The following is a 19,505-nucleotide window of genomic DNA, read 5'->3' on the forward strand; positions in this document are numbered from 1 at the left end:
CATGTGATGTGATATAAATAATTGCAATTTCAGGAAGAGCTGCATGCAGATACATGTATCAGTTATTCTCTTGCATTGTATGCTATAAAAAAAGACTTGTCAATAATTTCTGAATTTGTTGTATTTATGTACTTCAAAAGTTAAAAGCTGACTAAAATTTATGTTTGTTAATTTTCAGGACTCTGTTTCAAGACATAGCCATTTCCTGATTACCTGGAGACTGCTATCCTGTTTGCCTCCGTCCATACAGTATCTTAGACTACTAGAGACTGGTACCCTACAGATGAGTAATGGGCATGTCTTACATACACTTAGATGGACACCTAGATGTGGACAGAAAGTTTTTATAAGCTGGATAAAGGTTTGTCTTTATATGTAACAAGATATGGGAAATTTTGTTTAAAATGCAAAATTTTTTTTTTCTCATTTGAAAGTTTAAATATGTGACCCGCTTGTGGCAAAATAGCATTTTTATGCACATTGACAGAAGAAACAAAAAAATTGAATTTGGAAGTATTTTTTAAAATAACCAATTATGGAGATAACTGTTACCTTTAAGTAAAAAATAATCTATATACTCTTGTTCACAAAATTGTGTTATTATTTTCAGGATTGTCTGGTCAAACAAGGACTTACAACACAACAGTCTGATGCACTGTTAACAGCTGTTAATAAACTGGCTAACACAGTCAACTTTGACATTCGTCTGGCCATGAACTTCATCCAAGATCAGGTAAGGCTTTGTTCATAAACTGATATTGAAACAAGAAAATGTAGTTTGAATGCCAATGAGACAACTCTCCAGCAGATACAAGAAATTATCAACCATTCAAAAAATTTTATTTATGTAAAATTATATAAAACAGTAGTGGTTACTGACATCATAGACCAGTAGAGCAAAAAAAACCCAACTTTTTATTCCTTTTCTAAGTGTATTTATGTATTTGTAGAGAAGTTATGTCACAATTAAAGAATGTTTTGCACACAATAGCAACAAATAGTGATATGTTGATCTATTCCTTTGAAATTAAAAAAAAAAATTATGGTTTTGTAAAAATGACATTTAACATTGATAATAACAATTTGGAAGTATGAAATTTTTACACCCTGTATCATACATGATTCCAGATTGTAGTTAAAATTTCTTGATACTGTAATTTTTCTGTTCTAGATTGCAGTATTACCATTTGTAGAAAACAGTGAAGTATTACCTGTGTCAGAGTTACCCAGTTTGTTTTCTTGTCTGATGTTAGACTGTGTCATAGCTAAAATACAGGTCTCTTTGGATGAAACATTCGCTAAAGCAATGGTGAGTTTTGTGTCATAGTTTTTTCATAAGAAATATTTTTTTTTATTTTTACAAAATCGTTAATTGCTTTTCTAACAAGAAAAGTGTAATATAAAAAAGTTAATTTTATTAGAGAAAACCATGAAAATCAATTCAGAGAAACTGTAGAACATTGAAATTTTCTTAATTGAACTGTATATTTTTTCTCATAAATGCTCAAAAGGCTATATACCTTATTCTTGAAAATGCTCTTTGTAGACTACTTTTATTTTAAGAAGTTAACAAAAAAATTGTATTTTTAGGATGATATTGATCCAAATAAAACTATGGAAATTGCCCAGGATTTAATACCAGCTACTTTACTACTTCTAGAGGCTTATGGTGTATTTGCAAGGTAAAGATAGATTTATAGCATCCATTATAAATATAAATGTTTAAATAACCCGCTAATGTGCACCACATATTTAAGGTTATTTTGAATATATAGAAAAAATATTAGTCATTCCTTATAATTTTTTAATTTTAAATTCAATTTGTAAGGAGTAATTTTTGACAAAAAGATGGTGACATCATGGTCACATGACAAAAACTATTAGTTGATAGACAAAACGCTTAGCTAATCAGAAGATGTGTTGCATCCAAAATTAAATTATAATGTCATGAAATTGTTTTCCACCAGATCCTGTATTTTGGGTAAACTCCACTGTGAAGAAGATGGAGAACTTCAAGTAACAAGTAAACAACAGAAGGCCTATGGTATTGTGATGAGCATTGGGTCAACAAATCATTCCACAACAATGTTACTGGCTAGGGAAATCATGGCTACTTTACCAAGGAAACTCTCCCAGGCCATTGATAAATGGACTACATCTACAAAAGTTGTCTTTCCTGGAAATGCATCATGGGTAATTGAATGCATAGTATCTTGTTAAAGTTTTGAATTATACTGAAATTGTTTAAGAAAAAAAGAAAAAAAATGGATACTAAATGATGAAAAACAGTAAATTTTATAATCCAAAATTTATGTCATGAACAGTCTAAATAGATGTTGCGTAAAAACATTATTCATTTTTAATTATATACATGTAGGTCAAATATTCCTTCTCGATCTTATAATATTTCTATTTATAGAAGGGAGATTACAGTAATGATCTGATACCAGCTGAGAGCTACATAGAAGCCATACTTAGTTCCCACATAGAGACTATGTCAGTGGAAGCTACCTTTAGTGTGGACATGTCAATTAGACACATGCTGTCATCACTGGTCAAGTTTGCCTCAGATTTAACTACGTAAGTAAACATGTCAATAGTAAGGTGGCTACCTTCAGTGTGGACATGTCAATTAGACACATGCTGTCATCACTGGTCAAGTTTGCTTCAGATTTAACTACGTAAGTAAACATATCAATAGTTAGGTGGCTAACTTGAGTGTGGACATGTCAATTAGACACATGCTGTCATCACTGGTCAAGTTTGCATCAGATTTAACTACGTAAGTAAACATGTCAATAGTTAGGTGGCTAACTTGAGTTTGGACATGTCAATTAGACACATGCTGTCATCACTGGTCAAGTTTGCATCAGATTTAACTATGTAAGTAAACATGTCAATAGTAAGGTGGCTACCTTCAGTGTGGACATGTCAATTAGACACATGCTGTCATCACTGGTCAAGTTTGCATCAGATTTAACTATGTAAGTAAACATGTCAATAGTTAGGTGGCTAACTTGAGTTTGGACATGTCAATTAGACACATGCTGTCATCACTGGTCAAGTTTGCATCAGATTTAACTACGTAAGTAAACATGTCAATAGTAAGGTGGCTAACTTCAGTGTGGACATGTCAATTAGACACATGCTGTCATCACTTGTCAAGTTTGCCTCAGATTTAACTATGTAAGTAAACATGTCAATAGTTAGGTGACTAACTTCAGTGTGGACATGTCAATCAGACATATGCTTTCATCACTGGTCAAGTTTGCATCAGCTTTAGTTTGGTGGAGTTGCTTAAAAAAATATTATATAATAATATGATATTATAACGTAAATATTTCTGTATTGGCCTTGTTATTGGTCCAAGGCTTGCTGTATTGGCTTGAGGCGAAGCCGAAGGCGAATACAGCTGGCCGAGGACCAATAACAAGGCCAATACAGAAATACACGTTATAATATCTTTATTAATTAACTACAGTTTACAATATTTTTTAAATTTTATTTCAAAAGAGATAAATATTTTTACCTTGAAATGGAACTATCCAAATCTCAGTTTGTTTCTTTTTATTAGATGCAATACATAATGATCTGGTGCTGTTTCCAGGTGTCTTCAGCATTTTCTCATCTGATGAATTTTTCTACCCTTTTCAGTCACTATAAAGTGTTACAACTTAAATTTAGACGCAACACATAAATATTAATTGGAAAGGTACTGCCATTGCATGTGTTATGCAGAAACTAATTTAAGATCGATGTGTACAATCGTGAAATTATGAGGTCGTCAAGAAATGAACTTTGTGATAATCTACTCGTTCCCCAAACCTGAAATAGTTTTATCGTCTGCTTTCAAAATACCATCATTTTAAATGAATGTGACCGTCTTTCGCCTGAAATGTATGCCATACTAACATTTTCAGCATGTTTAAAATAACTAAATGACAACTGCGTCTTCAAAACAACTGTTTACTTTCAGTTTGTGTTAATCGTGACTTTCGTTGTAAAATCTAGAGACGTTCCGAAATTCTGCACTTATGTCAACTCGGCCAATATAGAATAACTCGGCCAATACAGAAAAAAATCTATATTGGCCGAGTTATTCTGTATTGGCCGAGTGTACACATTATATTGCATAGGCAGTTTTCATCATATTAAGTCCAATAACAGTGTAGTTAATTAATAATATATTATATTTAATGTGTGTCTGTTTCAGATTTAGGCAAAAGAAAATATGATTTGTTAATTTTATGCATTGTGGAATTAAATAAGAATGTACTCAAAATATACTGAAATAAAAAATTTCCAAAATATGATACACTTATCACGTATACCTGTATGGATATTGAATGTCCATTACATTTAACCGAAAAAAGTGAGAGAAAAAAACCAGAAAAAATATTCAAACCAACACTATATCTTAGGTGCTTTTGACTTTATTTTGAATAGAACGTTCATGAAATGAAAAATAAAAGAAAATAATCATTTTCTTTTGGTGTTGTAGATGGTGTCCAGACACAAACAGTAGTAAAGAAATGGTCAGAGTTATGTTTCCTTTGACTGTAGAGGCAGCTGCTGTCTCCATGGATGAAATGGTAAGACAATGTTGAATATGAAATAGACATTTTTGAGTTAAGGTTTAAAGAACTTTTAGTAAAATAAAAATAGAAAAAAGTCAGACCAGACTAGAATTGCAGTCAATTATCTCAAGTCAAGAAGCAGCAGTGGTAATAATCCTCTGTAATGAGCAATAATAACTACTGCAAACAACTGATATAGTCTGCACAGTTAGCCACTAGTCCGATGACCCAGACTAGTAAAATTTCATTCGGACTAGTGAGTTTTTATGCAGTTAGGCTGCATTATGCGAGCACTCTATATTTGTGTTCTACCCAATTAATGCTGAAACACGTGCCATTGGTATTATCTAGCTGAATAGTATGTTATTTATAACTAATTGAACAGTTTTTTCATACTTTTAATTCTGGATTACAAAAAATATGACCAGAAAAACCTTAAATGATCGTCGATTTATCCAAAAGTTTTGAAGTTGCACGTAGGAAGTAGAGCACATTAGGAATCCTTATGTAGTTTATTATCCACTGAGCTTTTGGCTAAGATGTCAAAGAACAAATGTATGAAATATTTAATCGCCGTAAATTTCTTAAAACAGATAGTTTAGATTTCCCAAATGGTAAAAGTCGTAGGAATATTGGTTTATTGGAATATTACGTCAGTAGTTTATTTATAAGTTCAACTGTTCATGCTGTTGGCGGCAATTTCAAATTAGAAGACGAAATTTTTGTATCTTTCTAATTTTGAGGCAGGGTGCAAATTAGCGGTGGTCCGAGATCCGCGACCTTCCACTTTTGCATGAGGAAATTCGACTTGGTTTTTAGCTACGCCCGACGGAGTCAACTTCCACTTGAAAGAAAATAAGAAATAACTTTGCAAACCTTTTCACCAAAGTCTCCAAATAAACGATCTAAAAACTTATTTTCATCATCTATACTTTTAAACGATCCTCATTTTGTGAATGTGTGTCGCTTCTCTTCCTTCCACAATAAATCAATCATCATGCCTCTGTGTCCTATAGGTAACATGCATAGCCGCATTTGTCATCCATTCTTATGATTATTCAGATTGAGTTATTTTGGGAGAAAAACGACAAAAATGGATGTGATTCCGTTATCAGACTGACTTTTAGTGATAGATAAGACTTCCGGTTTGAAACATTCACAAATACAACCAATCGTATGATAGATAACAAAAAATGAAAAATAAATAAGCCAATCAAATCGATCTCCATATCATGGTGTTTAGATCGCAAGAACCACAACTATTATACCTCCTTATAGAGGACAATTATTTTTCGCGTTTATCTACATGTAAACTACGATTATACTACTTTAATATATAGAGACTCTCTGTATTCTGTCTACTGTTTTCTTTCAATTGTTTACTATTTAAGGGGTCTTACCAGTTGCATATATATTAAAATAAGTAAAACATCTGACACATTTTTAAAAAACCAATCGTATGATAGATAACAAAAAATGAAAAATAAATAAGCCAATCAGAGCGTTCTCCATATCATGGTTTTTAGATCGCAAGAACTACAACTATTATACCTCCTTAGAGACACTCATGGTTTCGCGTTTATCCACCTGTAAACTACGATTATACTACTATAATATACAGAGACTATCTGTATTCTGTCTACTTTTTTCTGAAACATTTTAAAGGGTCATACCAGTTGCATATATATTGAAATAAGTAAAACATGTGGAAACAAGAATGTGTCCATAGTATATATACGGATGCCAAATCGGCACTATCATTTACTATGTTTAGTGGACCTAGAAAAAGGGTAAAATCTCTAATTAGGCATTAAAATTAGAAACATTATATCATAAGGAACATATTTACTAAGTTTCGAGTTGGTTGGACTTCAACTTCATCAAAAACTACCTCGACAAAAACTATAACCTGAAGCGGGACAAACAGACGGATGAACAGACTAGAAACATAATTCCCATAAATGGGGCATAAAAAATTATTGTTGAAAGTGAAAACTTTAATCTGAAGCCGAACAGAAGTACGAACGAACGAACGGACGAACAGACTAGAAAACAAGTCCCATAAATGGGGCATAAAAATTTATTGTTGTAAGTGAAAGTAGTGTTTTGGCCAAAATGAAAGTAGGGTAGAGATTAGAGGCAGGACTTATTCGGGACGTCGGGATCGGGTGTTTTTAAGCTTGGGTTTTCAGGATTGATCTTTACGGGATGCGGGAATATTTTTTTTTTAATTTTGGGATGTCGGGAAATGAATTTCGTTAAATAAAATACGCACCCTGGGATTTCGGGATCACAGCCCTTCAGACCACCCCTCAAATGAGCCTTAGTCATTTTATACGAGATTCAAATCGTACCATTGGCATGTCAATAGGGCTCTCAAAGGGAAAATCACTGATGGATTGTCCTAGAAGCACATTTTTTTTAGAATAATGATAGTCTTTAAGTAGTATCATTTATTTCATGTTTTAAGTGGTGCAAATTTTTTATTTAAAACTTTTACCAAAAAAAATGCATTGTAGCAAAGGGGAAGAATAATTGTGGTACAAGGCCAGAAACACGAAATATAACTGAATTTAACAGAAAGGAAACACGGACTTTGGAAAAAAGGGAGAGGGCTTTTGATACCTTATATAAAATTCTCCATGCAGTATTAATATCTTTTACAAAATTCCATCCTACAACAGTTTACAATCTGCCTATGCCCGCGATTTCACGGGTGTGTTCTAGTAATAATTTATGACAGCGATGTTCATTTTGTTCAACCGCTAGCTTTATACGGAAAATCGCCGACAAATAATGTGTAAATTCGAGTAAAATCGTATCTGATTGACAAAACTACATTGAGATCCCCACCCCTCAACCATATATATTCATGTATGGGACAATATACATGTAACAATTCAAATGAAATATATGGGGAGTCCCTGTGGTCACCGTACACCCTCCTATTTGAGAACTTGGAAATGGTCAAGATCCTCACCCTTAAACCTTTAATACTTATGTATGGGACAATATAACAAAAACCAAATGAAATATAGGGGAAGTCCCTGTGGTCACCCCACCTTTCCTGTTTGAGAACTTGGAAACGGTTGAGATCCCCACACCGAAACAATATATATATTCATGTATGGGCTAATATAACTAATTGAATGAAACATAGGGGGAGTCCCTGGGGTCACCTTAACCACTCCTGTTTGAGAACTTGGAAACCTATAAGATCCCCACCCCTAAACTATATATATATATATTCATGTATGGGACAATAAAACAATTCAAAGGAAATGTAGGGGAAGTCCCTAGGGTCACTCTACCCCTTCCTATTGAGAACTTGAAAACCATCTAGATCCCCACCCCTGAACCATATATATTCATGTCTGGGACAAAATATCAAATCACTTACATTTACTTTCGGCAGGTCAGTCAGACCTCACCTTTGATCCCTGCAGTAGTGAACATTTGTCTGATTTGTGTCTTATAACTTTTGTACTTTAGAACACAAACTCAGTTTTTTTTCCCAGGGAAACCAGTCCATTCATACTATTACATGTTCGTACTAAGTCAACTTGTACTACTTGTAATTATTAGTATTGAATGCTTCTTTTGTTAATGTAATAGGGTTGTAAAAGCATTGACCATGCACACACTTTGAGAATGAATCTCTTCTAGGCTTCATATATAATGTACTTCAGTCAACGTTTTTACACCCCAATAAATTTACAAAAAGAAACTTTCAATTTTTAATTTAAACTGATGTTTAAACATTTTGAACCTTGTACATGTTTGTTGTAGGTTTGGATGTCTTTGGAACGTTTCCTAGGACCAGCTGACGGTGAAGAATACTTAGAGAAGACATTTTACTATTGTATCTCTGTTTGTAACAATTTGATTGTGAATTATTCTGACCCTGAATTTGGATTAGAAGAAAAGGTTTTCATAGAATGCTTGAAGTTTATGGAGAATCATCTGGAATCTAAGGCAGAAAGGAAAGCTTTTGAAAAATTCTTCACAGAAAAAGGAGGTAGGGTTAAAATGGAGTTATAGATATAAATCTTTTTCTCTTACAATAAATTAAAAAAAGATCAGTTTGAAATGTTGATTTTAATTTTTTAATTAATTGTTAATGCATCAGTTTTTGTTGGGTTTTATTAATTTGATTATTTTTTCTGAATTTAAATGCGAAATGAAAAATTAATCCAAGAAAAACATTACCGCATAAATTTAAAATCCCTACCAAATTAATTTTAGAGACAAATTCACACTGTCAACCCAATGAAATTGAAAATTCTACAATCATTTTTGGGTGTGATTGTTATACAGTAAATAATTATTTATATTAAATTACAGATTTAACCACATTACTGCTTGGAGCTTCCAGGAAGAATTTATCATCACAATTCTCAACATATATTTTGAAGTTTTTGAACAGATTGTTGACACTGGGTAAGTTTTATTATTTTTATAATGCTTAAGTATTTATTTTGTAATTTATTGTTAGTTGAAATCAATCAAAAAATCTTAATAGAGGTTTGGTAGGATGTGTGTTCTTTCCAAAATTCATGCATTTAATTAATTTCATAATCTAAAGCATTCATAACTGACTATGCAGTATTTGTTATACTCATTGTTAAAGGCTGTACTGTGACCTATAGTTGTTTATTTCTGTGTCATTTGGTCTATTGTGGAGAGTTGTCTCATTGGTAATCATACCACATCTTCTTATTTTTATATTGGTAATATTTTCATAAGTGTACACACAAATGTTGTGATTTACAAACTGTGTCCATAATGGAAATTTACCCAATTTCTATTTATTATTTCTGTGCAATCAAGTATGTTTCGCTTGCCCTTTTGGGTGAAACTTGATGTCTTATTTTATCATAAAATTGATATCTGTGATTGTTGATGTGAAGAAGCTGTAGTACAAAAATTATTTGATTTTATAATTTTTTCAGCTGAGAAGAATTCCACTGATACAAGCTATGAAGTACTGTGTGGCACTCTGTCTAAGCTGACAGAAGTAGACAACTTGACACTACAGAAATGGCTGTCAAAAATGATTGTTTCATCTCAGGTATGTCTGTAGATGTGATTAGATTATTCTTATCATGAAATATTATTTACTTTGTCTGTGTTTTGAGTATTGCTGTTGTTTCACTCAAGAATTGAATGCTTCTTTTTGTAAATTTATTGGTGGTATTATAGCATTGATCAGAGTACATTTTGTATGAAGCAGGGATGCAAATTTCATTCTAATAATGTGTGCACAGTCAACATTTTAGAACCATATTACAATACAAAAAATGCATTCAATACTTATAATTACATTTTTTAGCTAGGATTATGAAAACACGATTTCTATCAAGATTTTCTTTAATTAACCTGTGCACTTTATTGTGCGACCTTGTGTCATTATGCTTTTCTCAGAACAAAGACCATTATTATTCAATTGAAGATTTTGTAATTATTATTCAATTGAAGATTTTGTAATACATAATGCATTCCAATATTGAAATGATACTTTTATCACCATATTGTAGGCTTAGGGAAAATCATTAGAAAATAAAACATGTATGCTTATGCTGCAAAAATATCTTTTGTGAAACTTCCATTAATATATATACATGTGTTTTTGTAGAAGGAAGACGAAGAAGAAAAGACTCTAAGAGAAAACAGAATGTTATTGAGAAATATCACTATCCATATTGTCAAGGAAAAAAGGTTTGTTGAACTTCATAATTAAATTAACAAAAGCTAAAAGATTATAAAGTGGTTATGCTTTTTGCTGGCATAAGATTATTTTCAATATTTCATGCAGTGGAATCTCTCTGGGTAGAAAGAAGATAAGTCCCTTTTAATACAATTTTTTAAAAAGATTATTAATCCATTTGAATGTTAAACAGGGTATGAAAAAAAAATTCTAAGCTTCACTAAGTTGATTTATTTGTAACAGTAGAATCTGTGTTATATGAAGGCCACACTTAAAATACAAAACAGTTATCTCATGTATTCATTAAGGTAATACTGTAAATCCAAAAATTAATGTGTCAATATAGTATTGAAATCACTGATTATTTGAACAAATACTATGTCTAGTTTATGCTGTTGGAAACATTTTATGAAGGAAAATCATGTCTGTCATATGGTCACTTGTGGAGAGTTGTCTCATTGGCAATCATACCACCTCTTCTTATTTTTATATCACAAGTTTATACAACACTCAAAAGGTAAATCTGATGTGCTGTAATCGATTTATAATCTTCTTTATAGTTCAGTGAGTGAGAAGGTTGCTCTAGCTATACTGTCAGCTATGATACCCATGGGAGAAGTGATCCTCAGTAAAGAGAAGGACACGTCAGCTTTCCCTGAACTGATGAGTGTCATGCAGACACTAGCAGGAGCAGGACATGGTGTAGGACATAAATCTCTTTTCCCAGCAGCTACAGGATGGCTAGAAATATGGTAAGCTTTCACAGTGGATATTTCTGAATTAATTATTATTGGTTGGATGCTAACTTACCCTTCCAGAGCATCTGAGATCACCCCAGTTTTTGGTAGGGTTCGTGTTGCTTAGTCTTTAGTATTCTATGTTGTGTCTTGTGTACTATTATTTGTCTGTTTGTCGTTTAATTTTTAGCCATGGTGTTGTCAGTTTATTTTCAATCTATGAGTTTGACTGTCCCTCTTTTCAGGATTTTGTGGGTACATGTACAACACTAATTTGAATATTAAAAACGAAGAACAAAATTTCTTTATGTTTGAGTACAGCACAAGCATGAAATAAAATATTCACAAATATACATGTATTTCTCTTACCAAGAAAATCAGTATCCACAAAAAATATATAAATCCACAGTATTGTGTTTCTTTTATTAATGCAAGAAAACAATACAAAGAGGGCACCTGCAAATGAAAAGATTACAGAAATGATAAACTATTGTTTTACTTACTAGAATTATTGATCTCTATGCACATTTTTATGCCCCATTTATTATGCCCCATTTAGGGGCATTATGTTTTCTGGTCTGTGCGTCCGTCCGTCCGTCTGTTCGTTCGTTCGTCCGTTCGTCCGTCTGTCCCGCTTCAGGTTAAAGTTTTTGGTCGAGGTAGTTTTTGATGAAGTTGAAGTCTAATCAACTTGAAACTTAGTATATATGTTCTGTATGATATGATCTTTCTAATTTTAATTCCAAATTAGAGATTTAACCCCATTTTCATGGTCCACTGAACATAGAAAATGATAGTGCGGATGGGGCATCCGTGTACTGGGGACACATTCTTGTTTTGTTATCAAGGTAGATATTACTGATAATTTGATTTTAATTGTCAATTTTTTTATTGTAAGAAGTAATCTACATATATTTTCAGTACGGTTCAAAGTTTTGTGTAAATATATTTAATAGAGAAAATACTTGTGATTTTCTTTTCTTAAAATATTATTTTATGTTTGTCAGTTTACATAAATAGAATTTTTGATAATAGTATTTTCTGATTTATTTAACAGTAATCAACAATTATCAGAGAAGGAAGTCTTGGACAGTTTGACAGACAGTGGCAATCAAAGGAAGGTTAGTTAAATGATCTATTTGTCAATTTAATTATAACCTGACATGGTCAAAATGGGGGTATACTGTTTTAACCATGTCTGTCCATCCTTCAGTCCATCCTTCAGTCCATCCTTCAGTCCATCCATCAATCCATCTGTCAGTCTGTCCATCTTTGGTTTTGAAATTTGGTTTCAGGGTTTATATAAGTCAGCTGTACTGTGTAATGCATTTTCAGACTCCTCGCTCAACAACTTTCTGTTAATTCTATACTTTTAGCGACCTGGGGTATCATTAGTGAGCAGTATTTCTCAGATTCACCTGTTTGTTCACAAGTTTATGTTAAATTATTTAATTTAAATCTGTATTTTATACATTTACTTTGAAGTTTTTAAAATCTAGACTGAAACTGGAACACTATAATATACAATAGAACTAACGATTGTGATATTTTTGTAGGCAATATTGGACACTATTTGCTGTTTACTGTCTTACATAGGAGATATTCTTAGTGCACTGAAAAGAAACTCAGAAAAGTAAGTTTGTCATTTGTAGCTTTTGAAATGTACGTGATTACTTAGAATATCATATCAGACTTTATACATACAAAAGGGATTTCCAAAATGTGAAGATTAAGTCCTTCAACAATTAGCAAAATCATAATACAATGTGTATTGGAAAATTTACCAATTTTTATGATGTTTTGTGTCATATATACTGGAATATTGACAGCAATGTTTTATGCTAAAGCTAACATTTCCCCATCATTATCTTTATTTTGTCTTTTCAGGAGTGGACTTGTGCCATCAGAAGATGCTGATACTACTGCTGTTGTGGTAGGGATTTAATTATTTGCCTAATTTTGATGAATAACAGACAATCTTGTACTGCTTTTCATTAACATTTACCATAAGGAGACTTGTTGGCATTAAATAAATACCTATATTGAATTAACCACAACCATAGCTTCCTAAATACAACCAATTCAATGCAATATATTATTTCATTGATTCATTAAAGCAATATTTACCTTTCAGAACTTTGCTAATATGTGTTGACTGTTTTATTTTACATTTTTATGCATCAGGCTACAAAATTTATAATTTTTATGCCCCACCTATGATATTAGAGGGGCATTATGTTTTGTGGTCTGTGCCTCCGTTCGTCTGTTATTCCGTTCGTTCGTCCCTCTTCAGGTTAAAGTTTTTGGTCGAGGTAGTTTTTGATGAAGTTGAAGTCCAATCAATTTGAAACTTAGTACACATGTTCCCTATGATATGATCTTTCTAACTTTAATGTCAAATTAAAGTATTGACCCCAATTTCATGGTCCACTGAACAAAGAAAAAGATAGTGTGAAGCTCAGGTTAAAGTTTTTGGTCAAGGTAGTTTTTGATGAAGTTGAAGTCCAATCAACTTGAAACTTAGTACACATGTAAACTATGATATGATCTTTCTAATTTTAATGCCAAATTAAAGTATTGACCCCAATTTCACGGTCCTGTGAGCATGTAAAATGATAGTGCGAGTGGGGCATCCGTGTACTATGGACACATTCTTGTTACAATTTACTATATCTCATGTAGTGATGATGCTCATTCGTTCTTCAATAATATAGTTTCCAGTAATCTTATAATCACAGATAAATTTGCATAATAATTGTCATCTAAATTATTTGATATTGTATAATATCTTTTCTTCTTTAGTATGAGTTGTCTTCTCTTGTTGATTATAGGAGGCAGACAGTGATTGGGCAGAAGATATAGCACAAGAAGATGAAGATTCAGCAGCAGAAGATTCTGTATGTATTTTGGCAAGATCTGTCAATTTTGATTTAATACAATGTCTATGGGCAAGATTTTTAATGTTTTTTTTGCAAATAAGATATGTAGTTGTGGGTAAGACAGGATAAAATGAAGTACTGAGAATGATAGACAGTTTAAGATGAATAAATTAGTCTGGTAAGGGCTGAAAATACTTGGTTTATCCTAAGGAAATAATTGTGTACAAATCGTGGGGAAACAAAATTGTGAGGGAAAAAACTTAGAATACGAAGCAACAGGTGAAAATTAATTTTCGATACTTACCAATCTTTGAAATAGCTCTTGATGAAATATTAATTGTATTTATACCAATTTCAGAGATTTTCATGAAAATGGTATATACTTTAAAGAAGGTGAAAAAAGAATTAAGGGAAAGTTATAGATTTTTGTTTAGTCTGCAACTTTTGTTGCAGAAAGCTCGACATAGGGATAGTGATCAGGTGTCGGCTAAGGTGGTAGCCGCAGCGTTAGCTAACTTCTTAAAACCATTATATTTTAGAAGGTGGAAGACCTGGATGCTTCATACTTTGTATATAGATGCCTAATGTTACGAACTTTCCGTCAGTCACATGTCCAATGTCCTTGACCTCATTTTCATGGTTCAGTGACCACTTCAAAAAAAAGTTTAGATTTTTTTGTAATGTTAATTTCTCTCTTATTAAGTCTCCCAAACAAAGTTTGGAGACTTATTGTTTTTGCTCAGTTCTTATTATTTTTATTATTCTTTTTCTTCTTCTTCTTCCAAATGAAATAAAATTAAAGGGAAGTCCCTAGGGGGTCATCCCCACCCCCTCTTGTTTGAAAACTTGTAAACGGTCAACATCCCCACCCCTAAACCATATATATTCTTGTAGGGGACAATAAAACAAATGAAATGAAATTAAAGGGAAGTTCCTAGGGGGTCACCCCACCCCCTCTTATTTGAAAACTTGTAAACGGTCAACATCCCCACCCCTAAACCATATATATTCTTGTAGGGGACAATAAAACAAATGAAATGAAATAAAAGGGAATTCCGTAGGGGGTCACCCCACCCCCTCTTGTTTGAAAACTTGTAAATGGTCAACATCCCCACCCCTAAACCATATATATTCTTGTAGGGGACAATAAAACAAATGAAATGAAATAAGAGGGAAGTCCCTAGGGGGTCACCCCACCCCCTCTTGTTTGAAAACTTGTAAACGGTCAACATCCCCACCCCTAAACCATATATATTCTTGTATGGGACAATAAAGCTAATCAAATGAAATTAAAGGGAAGTTCCTGGGGGTTGCCCCACCCCGTTCAATTTGAGAATTTGCTATTATCTTGTAAACGGTCCAGATCCCCACCCTTAAACCATATACATTCTTGTAGGGGACAATAAAACAAATGAAATGAAATGTAGGTAAATTCCCTGGGGTTCACCACCACCCCCTCCTGTTTGAATACTTGTAAATGGTGGAGATCCCTACTCGTAAGCCATATATATTCCTGTATGGGACAAAAAATCAAATCAAATGAACATGGGACCATATGAATGGCGAGTTATGGGAGCTTTGTTTGGGAGACTTCGTAACAGCATCCTGTTACAATTACTTCTTGTTATAAGTAATAGGATAACTATATTTAGTATGTGCTTACCTTGCAAGGTCCTCATGCCCATCAGACAGTTTTCATTTGACCTCAACCTCATTTCATGGATCAGTGAACAAGGTTAAGTTTTGGTGGTCAAGTCCATATCTCAGATACTATAAGCAATAGGTCTAGTATATTCGGTGTATGGAAGGATTGTAAGGTGTACATGTCCAACTGGCAGGTGTTATCTGACATTGACCTCATTTTCATGGTTCAGTGGTTATAGTTAAGTTTTTATACGACCGCAAAATTTGAAAAAATTTTCGTCGTATATTGCTATCACGTTGGCGTCGGCGTCGTCGTCGTCGTCGTCGTCGTCCGGCGTCCGAATACTTTTAGTTTTCGCACTCTAACTTTAGTAAAAGTGAATGGAAATCTATGAAATTTTAACACAAGGTTTATGACCACAAAAGGAAGGTTGGTATTGATTTTGGGAGTTTTGGTCCCAACATTTTAGGAATTAGGGGCCAAAAAGGGCCCAAATAAGCATTTTCTTGGTTTTCGCACTATAACTTTAGTTTAAGTTAATAGAAATCTATGAAATTTTGACACAAGGTTTATGACCACAAAAGGAAGGTTGGGATTGATTTTGGGGGTTTTGGTTCCAACAGTTTAGGAATTAAGGGCCAAAAAAGGGCCCAAATAAGCATTATTCTTGGTTTTCGCACAATAACTTTAGTATAAGTAAATAGAAATCAATGAAATTTTAGCACAAGGTTTATGACCACAAAAGGAAGGTTGGGATTGATTTTTGGAGTTGAGGTCACAACAGTTTATGAATTAGGGGCCAAAAAGGGGCCCTATTAAGCATTATTTTTGCACCATAACTTTAGTATAAGTAAATAGAAATCTATGAAATTTAAACACAAGGTTTATGACCATAAAAGGAAGGTTGGGTTTGATTTTGGGAGTTTTGGTCCTAACAGTTTAGGAATAAGGGGCCCAAAGGGTCCAAAATTGAACTTTGTGTGATTTCATCAAAAATTGAATAATTTGGGTTCTTTGATATGCCGAATCTAACTATGTATGTAGATTCTTAATTTTTGGTCCCGTTTTCAAATTGGTCTACATTAAGGTCCAAAGGGTCCAAAATTAAACTTAGTTTGATTTTAACAAAAATTGAATCCTTGGGGTTCTTTGATATGCTGAATTTAAAAATGTACTTAGATTTTTAATTATTGGCCTAGTTTTCAAGTTGGTCTAAATGGGGATCCAAAATTAAACTTTGTTTGATTTCTTCAAAAATTGAATAAATGGGTTCTTTGATATGCCAAATCTAACTGTGTATGTAGATTCTTAATTTTTGGTCCAGTTTTCAAATTGGTCTACATTAAGGTCCAAAGGGTCCAAAATTAAACTAAGTTTGATTTTAACAAAAATTAAATTCTTGGGCTTATTTGATATGCTTTATCTAAATATGTACTTTGATTTTTGATTATGGGCCCAGTTTTCAAGTTGGTCCAAATCAGGATTCCATATCTAGTATTGTGCAATAGCAAGAAATTTTCAATTGCACAGTATTGCACAATAGCAAGAAATATTGTGCAATAGCAATTAATTTTCAATTGGAGTTATCTTTCTTTGTATAGAATAGTAGTTGATAATATATGTTGGAAATTTGCCAGACATGACTATGATGTCATTTTCTATTTTTATTTGCCAATAACTTTATGTAAATAACTTCATTGGAAATTTGCCAATATAAAATGTTGCTGATGAAGCTTTTTTTCCTTATCTTATCTAAAATGTTTTAGATAATGTATGTTGGAAATTTGCCAGACATGACTATGATGTCATTTTCTATTTTTATTTGCCAATAACTTTATGTAAATAACTTCATTGGAAATTTGCCAATATAAAATGTTGCTGATGAAGTTTTTTTTATTGTTTTATACAATAAACAATGTATATTCACTTTTACTACCAACCAATCTTTACCATTCAGTGATAACAAGCACTTTATTTTACATTTTAATATTTTATGATGTATTTAAAAGAGTAGTTATTGTTGCAAACTCCATTAGAAATTTGAATTGATATCAGTTTTGGAAAAAGGGAAACGGGGATGTGAAAAAAAGGGGGGGGGGGGGGTTTAAATTTTTCTCATTTCAGATTTCATAAATAAAAAGAAAATTTCTTCAAACATTTTTTTGAGAGGATTAATATTCAACAGCATAGTGAATTGCTCAAAGGCAAAAAAAAACTTTTAAGTTCATTAGACCACATTCATTCTGTGTCAGAAACCTATGCTGTGTCAACTATTTAATTTTAGATTTAAATAAGAAGAAATCTTTAATTGATTTGTAAAATCTTGACATTTGTTTTGTGTAAAAAAAACCATGTAATGTCATAAATTTGATCACAATCCAAATTCAAAGCTGTATCACGCTTGAATGTTTTGTCCATACTTGCCCCAACTGTTCAGGGTTCGACCTCTGCGGTCGTATAAAGCTGCGCCCTGCGGAGCACCTGGTTGTGTTTTGGTCTGTTATTCTTATACTATATGCAATAGGTGAACTATATTTGGTGTATGGAAATATTTTATGACCTATATGTCAGTCGCACAGGTTTTATTTCACCTTGACCTCATTTTCACGGTTCATTGCTAAGTGTTAAGTATTTCTGTTTTGGTCTGTTTTTCTTAATTCATAAGCAATAAGTCAACTTTAATTGTTGTATGGAAGATTTGCTAGCTCTACATGTCTGCCTGGCATGGTTCATTTGACCTTGACCTCATTTTCATGGTTCATTGATCAATGTTTAGTTTTCTTGGTTGATGTGAAGTTTATTTGACAGTTGTAATAAAGCTTTATATTTAGGACTATCAACATAATATCAATAATTAGTAAGTAAGGCGAGACATTTCAGCGTTCACACTCTTGTTTATCTTTTTTATAGGATGAGGAATCATTGAACAATAAGTTATGCACTTTTACAGTTACACAGAAAGAATTCATGAATCAACATTGGTATGTATTAGGAGGGCAAAGTGAAGGGTAACAGTTTGCTAACCAATAGAACCTTTGTTGAAAAAAGAAATCACAGCAGTCAAATCCAGATTTTACTGATCCCTTGAGAGAGGAAAAAAATGCCTGTCTGGCTTTGCAATGGAAACAATGGTTTACTTTGAAACTGGAATGCATCCTTTTAAATGTCTTTATGAATGTTATTGATAGTTGCCATTTTAAATTTGTTATGATATAAACACAAAGTTAGCCTTTAAAATCTAAAGAAACCTGAATTGGCAATCTCAGAGAATAAGGAATTTGTTCAATGTCAAATTGATAAAGTAACATTATTCTAAAATTATAATTAAAGATAAAACAATATACAATTGTTTGAATAAGATTGAACAAAAAGGGGAAAATATTGCATTCCTATTACAGATATAATCTGATATTTTTAGGTATCATTGTCACGATTGTAAGATGGTAGAAGGAGTTGGAGTATGCACTGTTTGTGCCAAGGTATGCCACAAAGGACATGACCTGACGTATGCTAAATTTGGATCATTCTTCTGTGACTGTGGAGCCAAGGATGACAGTACCTGTAAGGTAAGTACCAGTAATAAATACTTAACAAAACAGGGGAAAAGTTTCTTAGTATGGTCACAAACATTGAATAATGTGAATACTGGGAATTCATTTATTTTTGTGGATATCAATTTTTGTGGATTGAGGAAAACTTGCATTTTCGTGGATATTTGATTTCGTGGTTTTGTCAAAGTCTTCATACAAAATCTATGGAAAATTTGTAATTTGTTGAACATTTGAATTCCTGGTTCATCTGTACCCACGAAACCCATACAAATTGGTATCCAACGAATAATAATGAATTACAGTAAGGAAAAATCATGTTGTCATATCAAGAAGGAATTTATGATGTAAATGATCTACACAGTTTTAATGTTGCAAATTTATTGGCTAAGGTGTAATAAGAAAAACCTAA

The 19,505-nt window shown here is 32.6% G+C and overlaps 1 protein-coding gene across 1 annotated transcript in view; it reads left to right on the forward strand.

Annotated features, from left to right (window-relative positions):
• The window catches only part of LOC143063039 (E3 ubiquitin-protein ligase UBR4-like), a 149,388-nt gene that overhangs the window by 17,638 nt on the left and 112,245 nt on the right, over positions 1-19,505 (forward strand). The window contains exons 22-39 of the mRNA XM_076234952.1: positions 179-361; positions 611-733; positions 1,172-1,309; positions 1,591-1,682; positions 1,968-2,193; positions 2,420-2,580; positions 4,502-4,592; positions 8,367-8,595; positions 8,922-9,017; positions 9,530-9,648; positions 10,213-10,295; positions 10,845-11,036; positions 12,079-12,142; positions 12,578-12,654; positions 12,909-12,954; positions 13,853-13,918; positions 18,456-18,526; positions 18,964-19,111. Of these exons, the coding sequence (XP_076091067.1) occupies positions 179-361; positions 611-733; positions 1,172-1,309; positions 1,591-1,682; positions 1,968-2,193; positions 2,420-2,580; positions 4,502-4,592; positions 8,367-8,595; positions 8,922-9,017; positions 9,530-9,648; positions 10,213-10,295; positions 10,845-11,036; positions 12,079-12,142; positions 12,578-12,654; positions 12,909-12,954; positions 13,853-13,918; positions 18,456-18,526; positions 18,964-19,111 (2,205 nt within the window). The remainder of the gene's footprint in view (positions 1-178; positions 362-610; positions 734-1,171; positions 1,310-1,590; positions 1,683-1,967; positions 2,194-2,419; positions 2,581-4,501; positions 4,593-8,366; positions 8,596-8,921; positions 9,018-9,529; positions 9,649-10,212; positions 10,296-10,844; positions 11,037-12,078; positions 12,143-12,577; positions 12,655-12,908; positions 12,955-13,852; positions 13,919-18,455; positions 18,527-18,963; positions 19,112-19,505) is intronic.

Source organism: Mytilus galloprovincialis, chromosome 2 (genome assembly GCF_965363235.1).
Source record: "Mytilus galloprovincialis chromosome 2, xbMytGall1.hap1.1, whole genome shotgun sequence".
Taxonomy (NCBI): Eukaryota; Metazoa; Mollusca; class Bivalvia; order Mytilida; family Mytilidae; genus Mytilus; species Mytilus galloprovincialis.